Here is a 23,251-nt window from a genome sequence, read left to right on the forward strand (position 1 = left end):
TGTCTATTATACTTCTAATTTCATTTCTAAGAGCTTTATTTTACATTTTCAAAAGTTTAGATCAATTTTAAATCAATCGATATTTTATATCAAAATATCCGTCGATATCGATATATCTATAAAATCGAACTATCGACATATCCGTTATTACCGATATTTTTATCCTTGGTTAAAAGTACTATTACGATAGGAATTATATACTATTTTTTTTAGTTTATGATAAGGTATGTACAAATTTTAATTTTCAATCAAATTAAGAAAAAATTAATATAAATGATTAAATATAAATTTTTTATGAAAAATAATTTTATATTTTGTTTTATGTAATAAAAAATTAAAAATTTTAATAAATCAAAATCAAGTTTTTATCTTTTTTTTAATTAAAAATATTAAACATTTTAATTAAGAAAAAAAGTTAAAACCACGGTAAAGTTAGCAACCTATATAAGTAAAAAACTAAAATTTTTCATTATATATTTATTTTTATACTATTTTTTCTTATTAATTATTTATCATATATTATTATTATTATTTTATATTTAAAGTGTTCATAAATAATTAAAATCAAAAGATGAAAAGAGTGAAAAAATAAATTAAAAATATTTCATGAGAATGTGTAACTAACATATTAGACAAAAGTCAAAAACTAAAATGAAGAAAGAAGAAAAAGATTAAAATAAAATAAAATAATGTGGCATGTTGATTCACCAAATTTCAAGCTTAAAAACATTGATAAGCATGATAGAAAGAAAAAAGAAAAAAAAAGTGTGGTATGGTTGATTGTCATATGTCAATTTCTTTTTCTTTAAAATCAAAACAACAATTATGAGTTCTTTCCCTTGTCTTGTCAAATCTTAAAATAAATAATAAATAATAAATAAAAAAAATTATGGTGGTTGATGGTAAGCTGTGGAAGAAAGAAAAGTTGAAGGGCACTCTTGAAATTTTATTCATATCAATGTCAGAGTGTAAAATCCATATTTTTTTTGTTAATGTAGATTTATTGATTTTAATTTTATTTTTTAATACATTAAACACAAAATTGTAACTCATTTATTGTTCCTAGTTATTTCCTGAAATAATACAATCATGTGCATCACATAATCGAAGCATGTTTGTCATATTCATTCATTATTTAGTATTGATGTAAAAATAGAAGGATTTCGCATTAGTCAAAATTTATTTTAATGTTGGCTATTCAATGAGTAAGCCCTTGCACATGGAAGTTAGTCCTTCTCTTTCTTTGTTGTCGTAGATAAGATTTACTTATTTTTTTAGCGTGTTAACATATCTTTATTGAATATCGATTGGTTTTTAAATGATATTGTAAAAACATAATAAAAAAAAATCGGCATAAGAGCTAAGATTTGACATCAAGGTCATGAGTTTGATCATGAAAGTTGTATTATAAAAATCAAAGTAAAATAAAAAATAAAAAAATTGAAACAAGTAGTAAAATAAGATTAAATAATAATAATAATGAGGTGTACATACCTATTTTGAAAGTAATAATCATATGATTCATCGCAAGGGCACTCTACCTACCAACCAACAAGTTTATTGTTTCAAATTTGGCTATGCCTAGCTTTCCAACCTAGTACAATTTACACCTCTTTAATTTCATCTACCCTATGCCTACCAACCGATAAGTTTATTGTTTTTATCTTTTTATTTTTAATGATTTGGACAATTTTACACATAGTATCATTCTTTGTTACAATAGAAACACTTGTTATTTTCCCCAACTTTGATTTAGATCTAGATCAATTTTTTCTGCTATTATTTCTTTCTTGTTTTCCCTCTAGCCATCAAACCTTCATATGAGCCATTTTCTCTCCTCTTGAACACCTTTTTCTTCAATTCTTTTAAGTTTAAAGCTGTTCTAACATCCTCTATGGAGAGAGTATCTCTACTAGACATCATGGTATCCATAAAGTGTTCATAAGAATTCAGTAGGAAACACATCAAAATTATGGCTTGGTCTTCATTATCAATTTTAACATCAAAATTCCTTAAATTCATGACAGTCTTATTAAACTCATCAAGGTTGTTGTACTTTCTTTCATTTGGAGAGTAAACAACAATTTCTTTAAATACAAGCAATTTGCAAGAGATTCTATCATATATAGACTTTTTAGCCTTGACCATAACTTGATAGTTATATTCTTTTTTGCAGCCTCACGAAGTACCTCATTACTTGAACACAATAGAATAGCCTTGTGCGTTTTCTCCATAAGTTCATCATTCTCTTCATTAGACGTCATTGTTAGTAGAGTCTATCTACCTTTTAGTAGTATAGACAACCCCTATTGAACGGTAAGACACACATATTGATGTGTCACAAACTAAAATTGTTTCTTCCATCAAATTTCTCAACCTCAAAATTTGTTGTCATTCCATGACTAAAAACTAGTGCTCTAATACCAATTTGTTGTGAAAAATTACAATAAATAATAATAATAGGAATAAAAGAATAAGAGAATGAAAACAAAATACACAAAGCACATGATGATTTACGCGGTTTGACCTAAAGCCTACATCCATAGACGAAGACAAAAAAGAACTTTAACTGTTATTGGAGGTGATTAGAACACTTAAGCTCCCACATCTTGAAGGCTCAATTACACCCATAAAGAAACTCTCTATATTTTGGTCAAAATCTCTTCTTATATCTTTTCCTAATTAGAAAGTAAGATTACCAATTAACTAATGGGAGATACTTTTTAATATATACAATAGCTATAAGATATGCTTATGGGTGTGTTTGGATTGTAAGAAAAATCCTGATGAAAGAATAGATGAATGATAAGGAAGCAACAGTGCTTAGAGCCATCAGCATCAGGAGAATGGGCATGAGAAAATAGCATGACTTTTTTTATAAAAAAAAATTGTAAATTAAAATAATATTTAATTCATTTCTATAAAGGAAAATTTTTTTGAAACCCTCATGAAATTTGGCTTTTTATTTTTATTTTTAATTAAATAATATTTTATTCATTTCATTTAAAATAAAAAATTACTGAACTCTCATCACATTTTATATTTTTTATTTTTATATTCATTTCAATTAAAATATATAAAAAAAACTGAGACCCTCATGACATTTATTTTTTTTTAATTTCTTATCATAATATATATATATATATATATATATATTTGATATTTTTAAAACACTTATTTTCTAGAATATTCTTAAAAACTAATTTTGAGAAATCGATTGTTAAGAAAATATGATAAGACCAAAATAAATTTAATTTCCAGATTTATTGTATAAAATCTTGGTATTATTCTATATAAAATTAATTCATTTTTAATTCAATTATACTTTTAAAAAAATGAGACTAACAATCATAAAAATTTCTCCTTTATGATATAAGAATTTAATATTAATGTGTCTTTCAATATCTAATTTTTATTTAAATTATATAATAAAAATTCTTTTAATTTTATATCCTTTCAAATATTTATTTTTTTAGTTTTGCAATCCTTACTATTTTTAAATTAAAATATTTTTTTAACTTTTTTTAGTTATGAGCTTCCTATATATATATATATGTATGCACCCTGCTGAAGCCGTTCTCTCAACTTTCAACTGTATTTTTCCCTCATTTTCTCACAAAACAAACATCAATCGTAGCTTCAAGAAACAGAAAGAGAGATCTTCAAATGAATGATAAAGAACCTGAGATAATGTTCCAGAACCCAGAACTTCAGTTTCAAGAAAGCATCTCCGACTACTGCAATCTATGTGATTCTCTCAAGAAAAGAGACCTCACTACATCCCACGATGCCTCCGGCGATGGCCAACCCCAGCTCAAGAAGCGAGAAACGGTCTCCGTCCACGACTACCGCCTCCGCGGCTTCTCCAGGGTCGCTGTTCCTCCGCCAAATTTCTACCCCAGTCTCAGCCGCACGAGCTCAGATCTCATCAACTCTCCCGGCCTCGACCAGGCGAAACGGTCCTCCTTGGAGAATTTTTCCCGCTCGCCTCAGGCGATGAACCCCAATGTCTCCACGCTGTCGCCGTCACTGATGAAAGGGGGTTCCACGGAATTGCCTCCTCTTCGCCGGTCCGTTTCTGATCAGCTGCCGGTGGCTTCTCCACCAAGAACCGAAGTCAGTGGTCACGGCGAGATGGGTACTGGATCCCCGGCGGTGTCCCAAGAGAACCCTGATCCTGAGGTTGGTGCACTGTATTGTGTTAATTTTGAAGTTTTTGTTGTTTGGTTGCTGAGAAAATTGCGTTAATACTTTTAAGTTTGTTTTTCTTCTCTTTTTTCATTTCTATTTCTATTTCTATTTCAACTATCTTTTTTCCTTTTTATTTTTTTGTTTGTTACTAGTTTCTTGGCTCTTGAAAAATGGAGAAGATTCAAGATTCACGTATACAAGTAGTGTCAAAATTTTGGGTCTCTGAATAATTGGTTGTGTAATCTTATTTGGATGTATGATTTCTCTTGGGGGCCCTAAATGATGAAAAAGAAATTCAAGATTCAAATTCTGGGTTCCTCTTGTTTTCCCGCGTTTCCTAAGAACCCTTGCAGCCCACATACTTCTATGATACTAAGATGCTTTTACGTATTGTAATTTCAAATTATTGTGTGCTTGGTTTGCTGAGAAATTAAGGAAAAATGCAAAACAATTTACAGAGTATTTTGTTTCTGTTGTTTGTATTACAGCTAGTTTCTTGGGCCTTCTTGGGTCGTTTATATTCGACAGTTTTCCTGCCTTGTCTCAGAAACTAAAAGCCATTGAAAATTTTTGAATGGTTGCAGAGGTTGAAGAGAATGACAGAGAGGATTAAAGAGATGAAACAGTGGTGGCAAGAAGTAGTGCTGGAAGTAGAGGATTCTGAGTCTCACCACAACAATACAAATGCATGTGTTTTTTTTTTTTTTTATAATTATTATTATTATTATTGTGCGTTTGGTTGCTAAGAAAATTAATAGAAAAAGAATGACTCTGTTGGATGCAGGAGGAGGAAGTGAGCATAGAGAGGGTGGGGGAGTACCTGAGCATATACTTGAAGTGTCCCTGTTCCAAAGCCTACCAAGTTTTCATCTCTGAAAGCGACTGCTACTTCAAGCTCATGTAGTGTTAGGGTGTATTTCTGTCTTTACTGGTTTTTGGTACATGAATACTCTTCTTCATAGCTTCATCGGCTGATTTTAATACCAGTTTAAGTGAAAATAAGACAGATTTGAATGGCTTTAAACCATTTTTCAGATTGTATGAATTCAGACAACACGCCAATACATTTGTGCTTACATGTTTTTTTAGAGTTCTTTTCAATATTTCCCTCCTGAAATATTCCTATGATATTTCGCGGGGTCCTTTTTCTTGAGGTAACCACATAAGCAGCAATCGTGGGAGATGATTCTTATTATTTCAAATCTTATAAGTATATTTGTCATAATCTCATAGCAGTAATTAAATTACATGTTAGATTTAGCTTCCAAAGTTATATGATCAATATATGGTTTTGGAATTTTTATTTTTTTTATGTTGAATAATATATTTTTATTTATTATAATTGATTATCACAATGTAAATTTAGAAGTGATATATTAATAAAGTTCATCCTATGCCTTCATGAAATAAAATATTTAAAGAATATTAAAATTTATATATCTTTGTCTCCAAAATAATACCAATAAGAAAACATGAAATAAAAAAAATTATGAAATTCAAAATTTTTATGTAAAAATAAAAAATAAAAAAAGAATTGAAGCTTAAAATAATATAAAATGGAAAATAGAATTGGATATTGTGAGTTGTAATATGGGAGATTACGAGTTACTTTTAAGTGTTCGAATTCATGTGGGAAAGCTCAATGGAATCCATCTCAATGTCATTATTTCTTATTTCATTTCCTTCATTTTTATTTTTTATTTTTATTTTGTAAGTGATTGTAATTTTGTACTTCTTGTAATAAAACGACTCTATATAAATATTAAAGTTATATTTGGCTCTCAAAAAATTTAAGAGAAAGAAAATAGAGAAGAAAAATATAAGAAAAGAAAATGTGAAAAAAAATAAAATAAAAATAGAGTTAAAGTGAATAAATTATTTTTATTTGATATTTTAAACTTATTTTATTTATTTTAATTTATTAATATAAAGATAAAATAATTTAAAAATATATAAGTTTTTAACTAATTTTAATTTTTTTTTTTTTGAATTTTCTATAAAAACAACGGATGATCAAATTATTTTTCATAATATTTTTTTTTCTTTTTTTAGCACTTTTGGGAAACAAACATAACCTAAATTTTGGAGTTGTAGACAATGTGCATGGGCAAAAAATGTACCAAATATATATTAAGAAAAAAATTGACATAGAGCTAAGATTTGACATCAAGGGCATGGGCTTAATCGCCAAAGGTTCATATTATAAAAAGGAAAAAAATTAAAAAAAAAAAAAAAAGAATTAAAATAAGTAATAAAATAAGATAACAGAAAAAATAAAGTGTCCATGCCTATTTTGAAAACGATAATCATTTAATTAACTATAAGGACCACTTCAACTACCAACCGACAAATTTATTGTTTCAAATTTGGTCATGCCCACCTTTCCAACCTAGTACAATTTACATCTCCTTCATTTCAGCTACCTGCCAAAATGTTAATCCTCTTCTTTAATTACTCAACATGGTACTTATATTTGTCGGTGGAAGCTTTGGAAGGTAAGGGGCTGACACAATTCAAGACAAGGAAAAATAATGGCTTTCCCAATTCAAACATTGTTCCCCATTTGGGGGTGGGGGGAATGCAAATGTTAATGCCATTTCCATGGAAGAAAAATAAAATCCATTAAATTTTAGTACTTTTTTCATCTAGTAAATGGAAATAAATGATGGTGATTGAATGAATTTTGGGTCAAAGTATTCATCGGTAGTTTCAATCATGCACCCTACTCTAGAAAGTTCATGAAGTGGGTCCACGGGTCAAGGGACAAAAGGCCCTTTAGTGCCTTTAATAATGAGATCAACTTTGTAAACACAACCCTAAACATCATAAAGTATGGGTCACATTTCTTGGATTATGCCCCAAATCAAGGGACAAAGAGGAAGGATTATGGGCACTTTGCATATCCAATTCTTCAAATCCTACTCAAACCCAACTTTTTGTACCCCTTAATCCAAGTGGGTTTGGCCCAAAAGATTTGTTTAGATAATGGAAGCTACTCAAGAGGTGGAGAAGGCTTGAAATAAACAGTAGGACAAAGACCGGAGTACTACCAAATACTGATTGAAGCTAACCCTGTCTAATCATCTTTTCACTGTTGTTTTCTTCTTCTTTTACCAACTCCCACTTCTCCTTTCCTTTTATATGATTTAACAGCGGTGGGATATGCCAGTGGGTGTGTCTGGATTGTGAGAAAAAACCAGATGAAAGAGGAGATGAATGGAGCAGGGAGTCATGGTGATCAGAGCCATCAGGATCAAGAGAATGGGCACGAGAAAATAGACTATGTGTTTAAGGTGGTGGTGATTGGAGACTCAGCGGTTGGGAAAACTCAGATTCTCTCAAGGTTTACCAAGAATGAGTTCTGCTTCGACTCCAAGTCCACCATTGGAGTTGAGTTTCAGACTCGTACTGTCACCATTAAATCCAAAGTCATCAAGGCTCAGATCTGGGACACTGCTGGCCAAGAGAGGTTTCTCTTCTGCTTTGATCTCCCTCCACACATTCAATTATTTATTAATTGTTGGTTTTATAGTTTTGTTTCATGATTCTTCAAGTGGGTTTGGTTCCATTTGTACTGGATTTTGATTCTTTTGTCCTTTTTCAGATTAAGTTTCACATGGATTGGTCAAGAATCTAGGGAAATTTTGCAGAAATTTTTTGCCCATTTGGTTATGTTATTTCTTATTAGTTTTAATTTAAAAGTTTGACAAGTCAAATACGCAAATTTGGGTTTTTATTTTTTATTTTTTATTTTTTATTTTGTAAAATTAAATAATATTTTATTCATATCTATTAAAATAAAATAAAAATCTGAAACCCTCATGAAATTCGTCTTTTTATTTTTAAAAATAATATTCTATTCATTTCAACTAAAATAAAAAATTTCCGAACCCCTAAAAGAAATAAAACCATCCTTATTATTTTTAAATTAATAAATTTTATTTATCGAATAAATTTATTTTTTATTTTTTTTTTCTTTAGGTATAGGGCGGTTACGAGTGCGTACTACAGAGGTGCATTAGGGGCCATGCTGGTGTACGACATCACCAAGCGTCAAACGTTCGATCATGTGGCTAGGTGGGTGGAGGAGCTCCGGGCCCACGCCGACACTTCCATCGTGATCATGCTGGTTGGAAACAAGGCCGACCTGGTGGACCAGAGGGCGGTTCCATCAGAAGACGCTGTGGAGTTCTCAGAGGATCAAGGCCTCTTCTTCTCCGAGACCTCGGCTCTCAACGGTGACAACGTGGAGACCGCGTTTTTCAGGGTCTTGGAGGAAATCTACGGTGTTGTGTCGAAGAAGGCTTTAGAGTGTGACGGAAAATCCAACGGCTGCGATGCGTCAAATCTCAAGGGCTCAAAGATTGATGTGATTTCAGCATCTGATTTGGAAATAAGTGAGGTTAAGAAATTATCTGCTTGTACCTGTTAATCACATGGAAAATTCTATGATATCCATGATGAAAATTTTAAAAATAATTACATATAATGTTGTATGGTATTGAAAAATTATTTCCCTACATATGGATTTGGAATTTCTAGTTTGGTTTATGGGCTTTTGAATTTCTAGCTTGGCCCAATTTATAAGCCCAACCCAATTGGACCTTGTTGATTCAATATTTATTTTATTATATTGTTTACAATCATGACATGACCATATACAAAATCTCATATTAAATTATATTAATTAAAAAATTAACATAAATAGACATATATTAGAAAATTATCCAAAAACTACAACCCTCTTTATGGTTGGGACTTCAAAAAGTCATATTAGGTTGAGTTGGAAGAGTTAAAACTTCTTAATCTCAATCATATCTCGAAAGCTTAACCTAAAGTTCATTTAGTAATCAACTAGGTCCGATTAAATTAATTAGGTTAAAGCGTCCAAATTATAATGTTGGTCCAAAAGAAAAAGCACCCTCCAACATTAGAAAAAAATTTGGAAGTTTGTTGAGTTTAGTACCAATAAAAGACTAAGCTAAAACATCGGTGAATTAGGTGTTATCGATGACAATCACTAAACTTTAATCATGTCAATCATAAAATATTAGTCGATCATTTCCCAACATAATCATCACTTATTATCTTTTTTGTTAAGCATATATGTTAAAAGTTGCCAAGGCCACAAAAAATAGCAAGAATTTTTTAGAAAAAGTTTCGGGTATCAAAGAGGCACTGGTGTTTGTTTTTTTATTGAATAAAAAAAATCTAATATTTTGATTTTTTTTTTATTAAATAGAAAAACAAATAGCACCTAAATCAAAATATAAAATAAAGTGATTGGATTTGGTATAAAACAATGAAAGCTAAATACATATATGATTGATGTATGTTTTTATAGGTATCTAATTGGTACTATAATTGGCCCTACTTTTATCTCATGAGTTGTTGTACCGAATAATTCTGAAACTTTGAATTTATCAATGATTGTATACATTAATTTTGAACAATTGGTCGCGAAAGTAGTTGTGTATGGTAGAGGATCATTATTAGGGCAGGTAGCCCTACTTAAAAGCCCTTATAGGCATTAGAAAAGGTGGTGTAGGACACATCTTGGTGCCAGGCAGTTTGGTCTGTCCATCAACAGACCCAGCTGGCCTAAAAAAAAATTTTGCAATTGAAAAATAAAAAATGATTCCTAAATACATAAAAAAAAAAAAAAAGAGAGAGGAGAAAAACCCAGAATCATGACTCATTTTCATGGTAGTGGGTCAATTCAAATTCCCATTTTCCTTGAAGGAGAAGGGAAGTGGAAGTCACTAGTCAGTGTTGTTTTCCAGGAAAACAGTCCCTCAGTGTGATTCTGAGCAGTAATCCGAGTACCGAAAGCCTCATGTGACACTGGTTGGACTCGAACGATTCTTTGCGTATACTACAAAGGCTAAAGGACAAGTGACATTTACCAAGAAAAGTCAATTCATCATCACCAATCATCATAGCTTGAAAAAGCCGGCCTTTTTGGCTACAATAGAAAAAATGGGGGAAAACTGACTTTCCAATACTTCATATCAGACCCTCTTGTGTTGCCCAATGCCCACTTCCAAAAAAAAAACAGAAAAAAACCCCAAAAATTCTTCTCTTTCCTTTTCCTTTTGATGGGTGGGGGCCGGGGGGTGTTTTATAAAACTGTTTTCTAAAATGGAAAATATACTACCAAGAGTTTGTTTGGCTGTTAAAATCAATTTTTTGTTTTCAAAAATAGAAGATTATTTTAAAATTTTAACATTATTTGGTCATTGTTTTCTAAAAACAATTTTTAAAAATAAAATAAAATGAAATAAAAATAATAAAAATAATTTTCATCCATTTTTAAAGACGGGCTCTAAAATCGAGAAAACTAAACATCTATTTTGGTTCATTATCATGGGGTTGTGATTTGTTTGTTTAAAAATAATTTTTGAAACAAAATTGGTTATTATAGAATTCTTAACATAGAATTTCGTTTCTCTATCATTGTAGCCACTAATTCTGTCCCATTACCCGTAACGGTTGCATTAAGAATCAGATGAGACGTTTTCCCAAATTTTTGTAAATTTGAAAATATTTTTTAAATTATTATAAATTCAAATTTGTGTTCATAATTACCATTTCTTATAAATATAGTGATAAAAAAATATATGGAAATTAGGATGCATATATCATTCAAAAAAATCTTGTCATTTACAAGACTACAAAAAAAAAAAAAATCCCAAAGAAATAATAATTGTAATAAAAATAAATGATCAGATGACCAAATCTTGCTGCCTGAATTCACGTCACATGCAATTGCCCTTCGGCTTTGTTTTCGATGTATTCTAAATTTCTAAGTAGTACGCAAATTAATTCCTGTACTAATGAATCCTCCCAAAATATTATATATTAATTATTATCACGATCGTCGTCATCATCGTTCATTTTGGTTTGAATCTAAATCGAACGATCCAGATTTTCTGCTGCTCTTCAACCTCAAGAAGCCGTACAGTTTCCGGAACTCTCTCACTGTGTGCACACTTTCCCGGCAAAGAAAGCCGCCGCCCTGGTCGCCAGCTTCTTCCGCCGGTCTAGGCGGTTTATCGGCGCTCCGTTGCCCAATTTTCGCCGGGCTCCTTGAATCGCCATTGATTTGCAGAGCTGTGATGACGGATTTTAGAGCCCGGCTCGGGGAGCTTCGGTTGACGATCATGATCTCGCCGATCTCCGCCGGGCTGAGGGTGGCGCCGCTTTGGAAAATCTCCTCCAGTTGAGGGAAAAGCTTGTGATCCTTGACTCCCAGATAACTGTTGGCTAGGGTTTTGAAAGCGTTGAAATCGCAGAGAGGGAAGTAGATGTGGACATCGACTCTTCCTGGTCTCAACATGGCTGGATCGATGTGGTCTTTGGTGTTCATCGTGAAAACCATGACTCTCTCGTCTCCGCAGCAGGAATTCAATAGCCCATCCATGAAATTGAGAACGCCGGAGAAGCTCAGCGTCGTCGTTTTGTCGACCACGAATCGGTCGAGGTCTTCCACCACAATAACCGACTTGTTTCTCGTCTGCAACAGAAGCAGTTTCAGATCGGAGTCGTCGGAGACTCTCGATAAATCGACGTCGTACACGTCGTAGCAGAGGAACTTTGCCATTGCAGCGACAAAGCTCGATTTTCCTGTGCCGGAGGGGCCGTAGAGGAGAAAGCTTCTCTTCCAAACGCGGCCTAACCGGTGGTAGTACTGCTTCGATTTCAGAAACGACTCCAAGTCCGATTTGACTCTGTTCTTGAGGTCGGAATCCATGGCGATCGTCTCCAGCGTCGAGGGGTGCGAGAACGGCACCGACCGCCACCGCCCGTCGGCGCCGTTCATGTAGAGACTCACCTCCCTTTTTCTCTGCTCAAATTCGTCGAACACGGAGTGTATGTGCTGCAGATACGGCCGGAGAATTCGCCGCTTGTCCTTCTTCCTAATCTTCAACACGAAGGTCCTGCAACTGTTTGCATGGGCATTCGTCCACGAAACCCTAGCCCCCAGAAACGTGTCGTGGACGGTCTGATTCGGGTCCAGAGCCAGAACGATTTCGTTCGCCTTCTTCCCGGAGAATAGGTTCGTGAAATCAGAATCTTCCAGAGCAACCAACGAATTAATATATACCGAAACCTTTCTGTACAGATAATTGTCTTGCGTGTTTTCATTGAATTCCGGAACCTTGAAGAGCTGATACGCCTGAAACCAGTCTCCGACTCTCGACCATTTTTTCAGAGCAACCGCCACGAGACCGAGCACCAGAGCCAGAACCCAGATGGGATAATGGAAAACCATAATGGGTTTTGAAAGCTAAGAATTACGGTGAATGGAGACTTTATATACAGAGAAATGAGAAGAGAGGAGAAGAAGATTGAGGGGTCAGAGGCCAGAGAGAGCGAAGGGAGAGAAGGATAATATAAACTGCTTTGTTTTTTCTTTTTCCTTTTGCCTTTTCCTCCCTCTTTCTTATTATTATTAAATTAATTAATTAATTAATTAATTTTGAAAATTTTAATTTATGTTCTACAGTTTGGAAGGGATGGCAGAACTCCCTTTTGTTTGTATTTCGTTTCCACCCACTTCCTAAATAGACTTATTTAAAAGCTGAAGAAGCCATGTTTGATTGTGAATCATTTTTGTTTTTGTTTTTATTTTTATTTTTTGTGAAATATTTCTTAATTTATAATTTGTGAATATGGCATATTAAGATAAAAATACATATAAAATTTAGAAAAAAAATTGAAAAAAGAAACTTATCATATCTTTCTCAATTTTTAAGATTTTCTTTTAAAACTTCAAATTTCTAATTTTTTTAAAATTCTTATTAAAAAGGAATAATATCCAAACAATTTTGGATAAAGTAATTAATTTTAGAAACAAAAGTCATGAATGGAATTGGAATTGACTTCTGAGAAGTGAATTATCACATTCATCATTCATTATGCCAGCCAAAAACTGACCAAAATTAAGGAGAAGACAACACCCATTTCACAAGACCATCAATTCTCTTTCCCCTTCCCATGATATTTCTCACCAACCAAACACCCAAAAGGAAAAAATTACCAGCCTTTCCGCAAACATTTCGTGTGAATTACGTGTAAACTCCCCAAATGACATCATGGCATTGGCAGAAAGCCTCTATATTCCAAGGTTTCACTTTCAAGCTTGAGGTTGTAGCTCCCCACTTTTCCAAAAGACTATTTCCCTAACATCATCACAGCTTCTATCTTTTTGGCCTTTTTTTCATATACCTATATATATATATATATATATATATTTTTTTTTTTTTTTATGTGTATTTTGTCTTTGGCCCTACCAAGCCGAAAGGTTGCACCTTGATCGAACAGCCGAATTCATATTTTGTATATTCTTCTAGCCACTTTTTGGGTATGACTATAGCCAAGATTCAAGGGTCACAATAAGAAAAAGTCTCCTCTTTCCTGCCCCTGTCTCCATTGGATTTTTACAAGACAAAAGTGTTTTTTCAGGTTTAGTAAATGCTTTTATACTCGTTTCCCCAATTTTGGTAAAATTTAATATGAAAATTAAAAAAAATCATAAAGCAATAATATATATATATTTTTTAAATTATGATTATGAGAAAAATGAGGTGATGTCAATTCAATTTGCATGATATGAAATGTTTTTCCGTGTTGAATATCTATTAAACAGCACGTGGTATTACTTATATTTAGTTGACAAATTTTAACATTGTATTGAATTTGAAATTGATATCGATGGTCAAATATAAGATGGAAATATCCAAATATGATCACAAATAAACTCAAACAAATGAGTACTAGTCAAAAGTCTAATTCAATCTATTTATTTATTTTCATTTATTAGATTCACTCACACGTACGACTTTAGTAGCTTGATACACATATTGGTCTTGGGCTAAATTCATACTTCGAAATTGGAACCATTTATAGTACTAAAATTCAATATGGTTCACTCAACCAAAAGGTTTCGATGTTATAATGATGATGAAATCTTTATGGCAAAACTTATAAAAATGAAATTCAATTGAACATTGGTCAAGTTACAAATCTCCCCCATGGAACTTACCTCAATTTTTTGATTCATTCAACCCTAAAGTTCAAACCCTACATTACACTAGTCAAAGATGCCCCTTATCATAAGTTAGTAAAATAGTCAAAACTTAGCCGTTTTATCAATTTCTTTACCTATTCCCCCATTGAATGCCAAACACTCCCTCCCTCACACGCCACATCCCATGTTCAAAAATCAAATCATTTTATTCTCCGTCCAAATCAAAGACACCCTTTTCGTACTCAATTTTTTTTTTTCACTCTAATAAGTTGGTTTTTGAATATATAAAAAATAAATAAAATTCGTGTATTAATTTGATTTATTGTAATATAATGTCCATAAAAATAAACCATTCTATGTAAACTCAAAAAATAAGTCCTTTTTTGAAAATAACGGAGGAAACAAATTCATTTTTCAAGTAAATAAGATGGTTTTTTAAATTGGATTTCGAAATTTTTTGACCCAAACAATAATAATAATAAATTTTAAATAAAAAAATTCTTTTATTGAATGAACTTTAAAATAATTTTCAATCTATTTATTTGGACATGAGGATGGGCCGCACGATTAAAACTTTAATATTTTTTATAAAAAAATTTAGCTGCTACATTTTTTAGCCATCTCAATGTTGACAACAACCATGAGTTGCATTTCTATTTGTTAATAAAAATATTTTTTTTAAAAAATATTATAAGTAATTTTTTAATATATTAAAGTGGGTTTGATAATAATTTTAAAAAATATTTTTATTTTTTTTAATATTTTAAAAATAAAAAAGGACTAGAAGCAATTTCTAAAATTATTATGAAACACTTTAAGTAATTTTTTAAGTTTTTTAAAAATATTTTTTAAAAATATCAAATATTTTTAAAAAACCAATTTTTAAGTTAAAAGTAATTACTAAAATCACGATCAAATTGATAATAAAAAAACTAAAAACACTTCCTTGTACGTATAACCCATCCCATCCCACACGCACAACAGTATCAACCAATAATTGGCATCTTTATAATTATTCAATAAGTTACTATATCGCATTAATTTTCAAATATTGGGTGCACCCATTGTTGGTGCCAAGCCGGACAACATTCATGTGTCTTTTTCTTCCAAGACCCACATCCCCAAACTTCTCGATCACTAAACTTTAGCCCCCAATATTGATACTATTAATAAAGTTTTCTTGTTCAAATTGTCTAAGGTGTATCTACCGTGTGTTATACGTGTAAAAGTAGATGGGCTCAGACCAGAAAAGGTCAACATGACTAGTCCCCATTTGGCATCTCTCCACTTCCCAATGCGTGTTACTACCAAATTAATTAATTAATTCATAATTAAAAAATAAATAGATAAATAAAAATGTAACTTGTCTATCTCAATGGGTATTTTTCTAACCATGGGTTGTCTTGATAGGTTGGTTTGGATTGAAAGATGAGGTTGATTTGGCCTCCATTAATGATTTTTTTAATTGACTTACCACCCATGTTGGTGTGTACTAATCTAAAATGAACCAAGTCTTTAATATTCTATAGTTTTTGTGGAACAATTTTTTAGGTATAAAGTATAATGCGTGGCCATAAAAATTCACTATCCTATATCATACTAATAAAGTGTTGTTACATTCTCTTCCATTATCTTAAGATAGAACCATTGCTAAGAGTTGGTCCAAAAATTTCTTCTTTTTCTATTGGATTCAAAAGGTTAGGGTTTTTTTAATATGGGAATCCTTTTTGTTTAAGTTATCTATAGATTCCAAAGATAAGAAAAGTACGTCCAAAATGCTGATGAGAGGTTCTTCCACCATTAGTTATCTTTATGTTTTTCTATTGAAATTTTTTTGGTAGGTGAAAAGAAGTTACTCACTTTTTAAACCGATCTTGTTGGCAATGTTCCGGAAAATTTGAGATAAAATATAAAGGAACGTAAAAGAAAACAAAAAGAAAGAAAGAAAAAATTAAAGTTAATAAATTATTTTTATATATTACTTTAGATTTATATTACTTATTTTAACTTTTAAATATACAAATTAAATAATTTAGTCCTAATTAATCTTAATTATATTATATTTTATATTTTTGGTACTTTTCATAATGTAAGTAAACATGAAAATAATTAATTTCTTTAATGTTATGTTTGATTTTTGAAAAATTTATGAAAAAATGTAAGGAAAATAAAATAGTGAGAAAAAGTAAGAGAAAAAAAAAGACGAAAGAAAATAAAAAATAGATTTAAAGTTAATAAATTGTTTTTATATACTACTTCTTTAAACTTATTTAATTTGTTATAATTTTTCAATATGAAGATAAAATAATTTGATAATACATAAATTAGGACAATCGAATATAAAAATATCATTTTTGTCAACTTTTTTTATTTCCTCATAGTCAAATATAACCTAATATTTTTTTTTTTTACTTTTCTTACTATTTTTGGAGAACCAAACATAACTTTTATATTCATATGTAAATACTGATATATTGATATGAAAATTTATGAGATATTCCATTCTAAAATTTTAATAATTTGAAATTCTTTGAATTTATATAATTTTTTATATAAAATGAATGTTAAAATTTAGCGTTACTCTTTGTTGGTGACATATCATTGTGTGATCAAGACTAGGGCACGTAATTTAATTTCTTCATCACTAAATTTATTAAAAAATCAATATTTTTTTTGGATTTATCAAGCTAGGAAAATTTTTCATGGGCCATATTGATCACAAGTTGGCATGTGTAGAGTCCCCATCTTGATTTTTGCAGTCCACTTGCTCTAATAGTTGAGTTTGTCTCAACTCTCAAGTGGATTTATTTATTTATTTATTTATTTTATATTTTTTATTCCATGCAGTGTTTGGATGGGGCATATATGCTGAAAAATGTTTAGTGATTGGAGAAAATTCCATGCTATGAATAATATCAAACCTCAATGTCTAAACAAATCTAAGCCATGAAATTAATAAAGAGAAAATTTAAAATATTTATGATTATATATGCCACAACTTTTATTTGCTTTAAAAAATATAGCAAATAAAATTTAGAGTTTATTTGATGGTTCGAAAATACTCTGAAAAATCGGTTTTTAAGAATTGTTATTAAAAACAAATTTAAGTTATTTTTTAATAATAAAATTTTGTTTGAAAACTTAAATATTTAAATTTATTTTCCCAAAGACTTCCTAAAACTATCTATAGAAGGAAAAAAAAAATGAAAGTCTATACAAAAATTTTACACCAAAATCTCCTTTTGGGTAATTGATGAAGACCCACTGAAAATTTTCATATGGGTGTTGTTTTTCTCTGGATCCAAACACAAACAAAGGGAAAAATCTAGATAAATTGGAGTGTTTTATGCTTGAAAACGAAATTTTAGGAGAAGGGGATTGTCATACATGTATGGTGGTTGTGGCTACAAAATTGCCTAATTCAAGGAAAAGGAGACAATAGTTATATTTATACACACAGCAATATTCCTTCCCATCTTGTCTGTTGCTCAATCAAACTACCACGTGTGTTTGTTAATGGACACAAGAAATGATAGGTAGACGTAGTGTATTGTGGCAAAATTATAAAACTTAGGATAAAATATTTCATATCATTAAAAAAAGAAAAATTGGGGACGTGAAGAGAAAAACATGGGCCTACTAGAATCCTTGTACGTGTTCCAATGTTGAATCCATATTTATGCTAATTGAACAAATAGCTTAGATTTGGAGTTGGGTTTGTCCTCATTCCGTAACTCATCATTTCCTCGGCGGCCACCCACAAGAGTTTTGAACTGAGAAAAGCTGATTGCCATTGGAAGTACAAGGCCCAGCCTGAAACTCATCAGAGATGAAAGCACAAACCCAGCGTCTTTGGGGTCTGACAAGTGAGGCTACCTTCAGAACACCCATGGGCCTTGACATAGGCCCAGTCAGGTGTTCATTTTTCTCCAGGGTTGGGCAAGTTTGAGAAGGTTCTGGTGATGGCGAGTCATTGATTCATTGGTTCTGAAAAGTAAAAGGTCAGTGGCAGGTGGCCCATTTTCCAGCCAAAGCAAAGGGAAGGGAAGATATCGAGATCCCACTTCCTTATCCTTTGGAGCATGTTATCTTTTCTGTGTCTCTCCTGACACATAAGAGAAAGAGCATGGCAACCACACTCAGCCTCCTCAGACTCTCTATTGTTTCCCAAAAATCACACCAGACCCACTCAAAACTAGTAAATCGCCCCAACCCAGTGAGATCAGTCATTTCCCAGCACTCACTTGACCCCCAGAGACTCCTCTCTGAGACCACCCACCGCCTAAAATCAGCTGCTCTTCCCCTCACAGCACTCACATTGCCCTTCCTTTTGGACTCCAAGGTAAGCCCAGTTCACCCATTTCTCCCCTCGTTTGGACAACAATGGAACTGTCTCATCAACCTTATTTGCTTACCTCTTGTTGTTTTGTATTGGGTGATTGGCTCGAGTAGGATGCACTTGCTGTTGGTGGGGAGTTTGGGATTTTGGAGGGTAGAACATTTGCCCTGATTCACCCCATTGTGATGGGTAGCTTGTTCCTCTACACCTTGTGGGCTGGGTATTTGGGTTGGCAATGGCGTCGAGTCAGGACAATTCAGAATGAGATCAATGAGCTCAAGAAACAAGTCAGGCCTGTTGCAGTCACACCGGAAGGATCCCCACCTGCAGAAGCGCCACCGCCTTCGCCTATTGAAGCCAAAATCCAGCAACTCACTGAGGTAGGCTCAAAACCCCCAAATGAATAAAGTGGTTGAGCTTCATTTTCCCCTTATGAATTCACCTGAATTTAAGGCCATACTGTTGTTTCTAGGCTGTGAATTTAATTTCAATGTCTGCAGACTAGGCAGATCTTAGTATGAATTTTATATCAAATCCCCATTTATGGAATATGCTTGAAATGTAGTTACTTATGCTGCACATTCTCTATCAAAATTCAGGAGAGGAAGGAACTGATTAAAGGGTCCTTCAGAGATAGGCACTTCAATGCAGGTTCAATACTGCTAGGGTTCGGAGTTTTTGAAGCAATTGGAGGAGGAGTCAACACATGGTTCAGGACAGGAAAGCTATTCCCAGGACCTCATCTCTTTGCAGGAGCAGGTATAGCGTGAGGGTTTGCGTTTGAAGCCACCCCCACTACTTTGAATGATGTTTTCTTGAGCTGGGTTGAGTTAAAATTACCAAAATTTTCATATCTGCAACAACCCGAATGATATTTCTGATTTGCTTTTCCTTGTGCAGCTATCACAGCATTATGGGCAGCTGCAGCAGCTCTTGTTCCTGCAATGCAGAAAGGGAATGAAACTGCCAGAAATCTTCACATTGCATTGAATGGGCTGAATGTGCTGCTCTTCATATGGCAGATCCCTACCGGAATCGATATAGTATTCAAAGTGTTTGAGTTTACTAATTGGCCTTGAGGGACTGCCATTCCAAATGTGAGGTTCTTCACTTCATCCTCATCTCTTTTTAGGCCACTTTGTACTACTTATAGCTTTGTAAGATTGACTATCTTTCATCAAGTATGGGAAAATTACACTTAACAGTTTCTGATGACTATGCACATTGTGGGAAATCATCAATGTTGTTATGTTACATTTTGGAACATCCATTTTCGGGATTGAATCGGTGCATTGCATTGAGAGGAGAAAAATTGTCCTGTATTAGTATCATCTGTACTTTTAACAAACAAGAAGCTCGAATCTGCAAGGAGACAGAGCTCAACCTGAAAAATACGTGAAAAGATGGTTTTTCTGGTAGTCATTTTGGATGACCCAGGTACCCAAATGGAGGAAATTCAGGATTTTCGTCAAGACGTATGAGTTCCTCAGCCTTTTAATCTTTTTAGTCTTCCAATACGGCGTCGTTTTATTTCAGATGTTTGATAAAAACGACACCGTTTAGGTTTCTCCGTTTGCCTTGGCCCGTCTGAGCACTTGCCTGGGTCAGGGTGGGCTCAGACCACTCCATCTGTAAAGTATTTCGTAGGTCCAAGAAAAGATCAAGACCTAGCCCAGTCCATTCTGGGCCACCATCTCATGGGCTCATCCGGTCAAATTTTGGATTGGGTCAAGGCAGAGTCAGCAAAGCCCTATTCCCAGTCCTGTTGGGCTTCCAATCACGGAAGCCACTAAAATTAAAGCCCTATTTAGAATAGCTTTTTAAACGATAGAAGGACCTTGAGAAGGTTAATGCACCTTTAAGGATGTTTAGACATGGGCAGACACTTCTAATGTGTCTTAAGATACACGAGATTTTAACATGATTCAACCGAGCATTCCCATATCTACAAATAAGAAAGAGAGTCATTCTTTTTTACTATAGAAAATATTAAAATAGACAAAAAAAATAGATACAACAATTGAACTTTAAAACATTTCATATTTCTTTACTTCTATAAATACACTTTGAATTGCAAGCCTTCACAATAGTGGGTACCTCCCAATTTTTTTTTTGGTAGTCTTCACACATTCTTTTTAATCTCATGACTTTATAAAGATATTCTTAATATCACATATACTTAAACAAATTTCACCTTTGCATGTGTCTCTTTTGATTTCCTTCTATACATCAAGGAAATCACCCAATGTGCTTAATTAGAAAATTTTCACATCATAGTTGGTTTATGCCCACATGCTTGTCATATGCTATAAACACTCCTCGTTTGCCTTTAGTAGATGTCCAAGGATTCGAACGGTCTAACCCCTTTACTAATTCCATTTTTCAAGATGTAACTAGGGATGGCAATGGAGCGGGTCATTTCGGGTACTCGCCCCGCCCCGCCCCTAATGAGATGGGATATTATTTTCCTAAACGAGTATGGAATGGGTTTGGGATTTTTTTTGAAACCTGGGACGGGTTCGGGTATTGCTCAGCCCTGCCCCGATTATATATAAAATTAAAATTAAAATTAAATTTAATTTAAAATTTAAAATTATTTTAATTTAATTTTTATTTTATTATTTTTAATATATAGATAATAATAAAATATTTTTAATAAAATAAGTTATAAAAATATAATAATTTAATTATTTATAAAATATATTTATTTTAATATAATTAAAAATTTTAAAAGTAATTTAAAAAAAATTAAAATTAAAATTAAATAAAAAGTTAAACGGGACGGGTATGGGAATGTAGTATACCCGCCCGCCCCGTTTAATTTTTTAAATGGGATGAGGATGAGAATTGCTTTAAATAAACGGGGCGGGATTGGGAGGGGGGCGCCCCGCCCCGAACCCCACCCCGTTGCCATCCCTAGATGTAACAAGTGTGTAGGAGAAATCACACTAATTCTGAAAAACGAAGTACATGTTTCATGTATCATATCCTCCAATGAGAGTATAATTAATTATATCTTAAACAAAATTTCAAGCTTGGCACTAATAAAACTTTTTGTGCTAATTGAAAATTTGATACTATTTGTTGTGCAAAAACATAAACATAAAACAATTTACACCCAAAGATCATGGTGTGTGTGTGTGTTGTTGAAGAGAGAATAATTGAAAAACAATGACTTAACTTTTCCATTGATTAGAAATATACATAATTGTAATATGATTTAACCAATCATACTTACGTACGTGCATATACGAAAAAAAATAGAATTTATACTGATTAGAAATTTGGGACACTTTATGGCAATAAATTCGAAGCATTTGTGCTTATATTTCTTTTATTATTTAGGCAAAACTTTGAAATGTAAAAGTTAAATATGGTGGATCCCAATATTTTTATTTTCCATTAATATTTGTACCTTGAACTGGTGGACGTATCCGCACATCCATTGTTCGATCTTGTCTGTCAAGCATTTGTGTCATAGAAAAGGAGCTAAAGCAAAAGCAAAAGATTGTAAAAACAAAGAATATTTCTTGTGGGCGCATCGCTTTATATTCCTTTCCTCTCTTTTTCCCCTTCATTACGATTCCTTTGGTATGTTTGAATCCACCAGAATTCCCATGCGAAGCTCCCAACCCAAATTCTGAATTCATAACATAATATTAACCATTACATTTATGGCACGTTTATTAAATTACTAAGAAACAAAAAGAAAAAAAAAGAAAAAAAAAGAAAAAGAAAAGTCAAAATATGAAACGAACAAATAAAAGAAAATGGAATTAGAATCAGAAATATGATCATAGCATTCACATAATTATTAGAAATAAAATAAAAATGAAAATGATCGATTTTGAATTATTTATGGGAAAAAAATATTTTTTTTATTATTATTTTAAATAACTTCAATTTTAATATGATTTTATTTTTATTTTTTAAAAATAAAATTCCAATATTATTTTTTAAAGTATTTTTAAATATTTAAATATGTGATGAACGTAAGCCTCATTTGTCATTTTGAGGAATTCAAATGATATTCCGAACTAAAAAAATCCACATTCCTAATACTAATTTAAGATATTCCACAAAAAGAAGAATTGAGATTTTTGGGTTTTCATGGACTTGCTTTATATTTTGATTTTTGTTAAAAAAAGAAAAAGAAAAAGAAAAAGAAAAAGAAAAAGAAAATTATTAACGGTAAACTAAGAAGACCCATTTCACGTACAAAAGGAAGAATGAGATTTTTAGATTTGCATGGACCTACCTCTATGTTTTGATTTGAGTAAAGAAATGGAAAGAAGGAAGAGAATCGCTACCATAGCTTCCATTCTTTGGGAATGAAGTAAACTGACCGTTAATTTTATAACATTGACGTGAAGGGTGGAGATTATTAGATTAACAGTAGGGGAAGAGCAGTTGAATTCATAAGCAGAGATGCATGGAATCAAAGCACAACATCATCACGTAGGGCCATCGAAGGTGAAGGAAGCTAAGGTGTAGAAAAAGAGGAAAAGGAAGAGGCATCACCAGCCTGGCAAGCAAAGTCAGAAGGAAGGTATATAGAGAGACAGTACATCAACTTGCACTAACTTTCCCGAAGCATTCGAGAAAATGGTCTTGAGTTGAACTTTTTTGATTGTCAAGCACTAGATTATGCGCCGTAATATGAACAACTACGGCGGCAGCTGAATGGG

At 32.4% G+C, this 23,251-nt stretch overlaps 4 protein-coding genes across 4 annotated transcripts; 3 read left to right on the top strand and 1 right to left on the bottom strand.

The window, feature by feature from the left end:
* The first annotated feature begins 3,602 nt into the window (after positions 1-3,602).
* Positions 3,603-5,277, top strand: LOC117932733. Its single transcript, XM_034854026.1, has 3 exons — positions 3,603-4,182; positions 4,776-4,877; positions 4,976-5,277. The coding sequence occupies exons 1-3, from the start codon at positions 3,667-3,669 to the stop codon at positions 5,093-5,095; spliced, it is 738 nt and encodes a 245-aa protein (XP_034709917.1). The 5' UTR covers positions 3,603-3,666; the 3' UTR covers positions 5,096-5,277.
* A 1,915-nt stretch (positions 5,278-7,192) lies between these two features.
* LOC117931784 (ras-related protein RABA3-like) lies at positions 7,193-8,775 on the top strand. The gene is made up of 2 exons (XM_034852850.1): positions 7,193-7,660; positions 8,173-8,775. The coding sequence occupies exons 1-2, from the start codon at positions 7,392-7,394 to the stop codon at positions 8,621-8,623; spliced, it is 720 nt and encodes a 239-aa protein (XP_034708741.1). The 5' UTR covers positions 7,193-7,391; the 3' UTR covers positions 8,624-8,775.
* Positions 8,776-10,871: 2,096 nt separating this feature from the next.
* On the bottom strand, positions 10,872-12,580 carry LOC117932803 (AAA-ATPase At2g46620). The gene has a single exon (XM_034854135.1). The coding sequence runs from the start codon at positions 12,464-12,466 to the stop codon at positions 11,078-11,080; it is 1,389 nt and encodes a 462-aa protein (XP_034710026.1). The 5' UTR covers positions 12,467-12,580; the 3' UTR covers positions 10,872-11,077.
* Positions 12,581-18,251: 5,671 nt separating this feature from the next.
* Positions 18,252-19,847, top strand: LOC117931647. The gene is made up of 4 exons (XM_034852644.1): positions 18,252-18,566; positions 18,677-18,943; positions 19,163-19,322; positions 19,464-19,847. Exons 1-4 carry the CDS (start codon positions 18,351-18,353, stop codon positions 19,640-19,642), a joined length of 822 nt encoding a protein of 273 aa, XP_034708535.1. The 5' UTR covers positions 18,252-18,350; the 3' UTR covers positions 19,643-19,847.
* The last annotated feature ends 3,404 nt before the right edge of the window (positions 19,848-23,251 follow it).

The sequence above is a fragment of the Vitis riparia genome, chromosome 15, assembly GCF_004353265.1.
Source record: "Vitis riparia cultivar Riparia Gloire de Montpellier isolate 1030 chromosome 15, EGFV_Vit.rip_1.0, whole genome shotgun sequence".
NCBI lineage: Eukaryota > Viridiplantae > Streptophyta > Magnoliopsida > Vitales > Vitaceae > Vitis > Vitis riparia.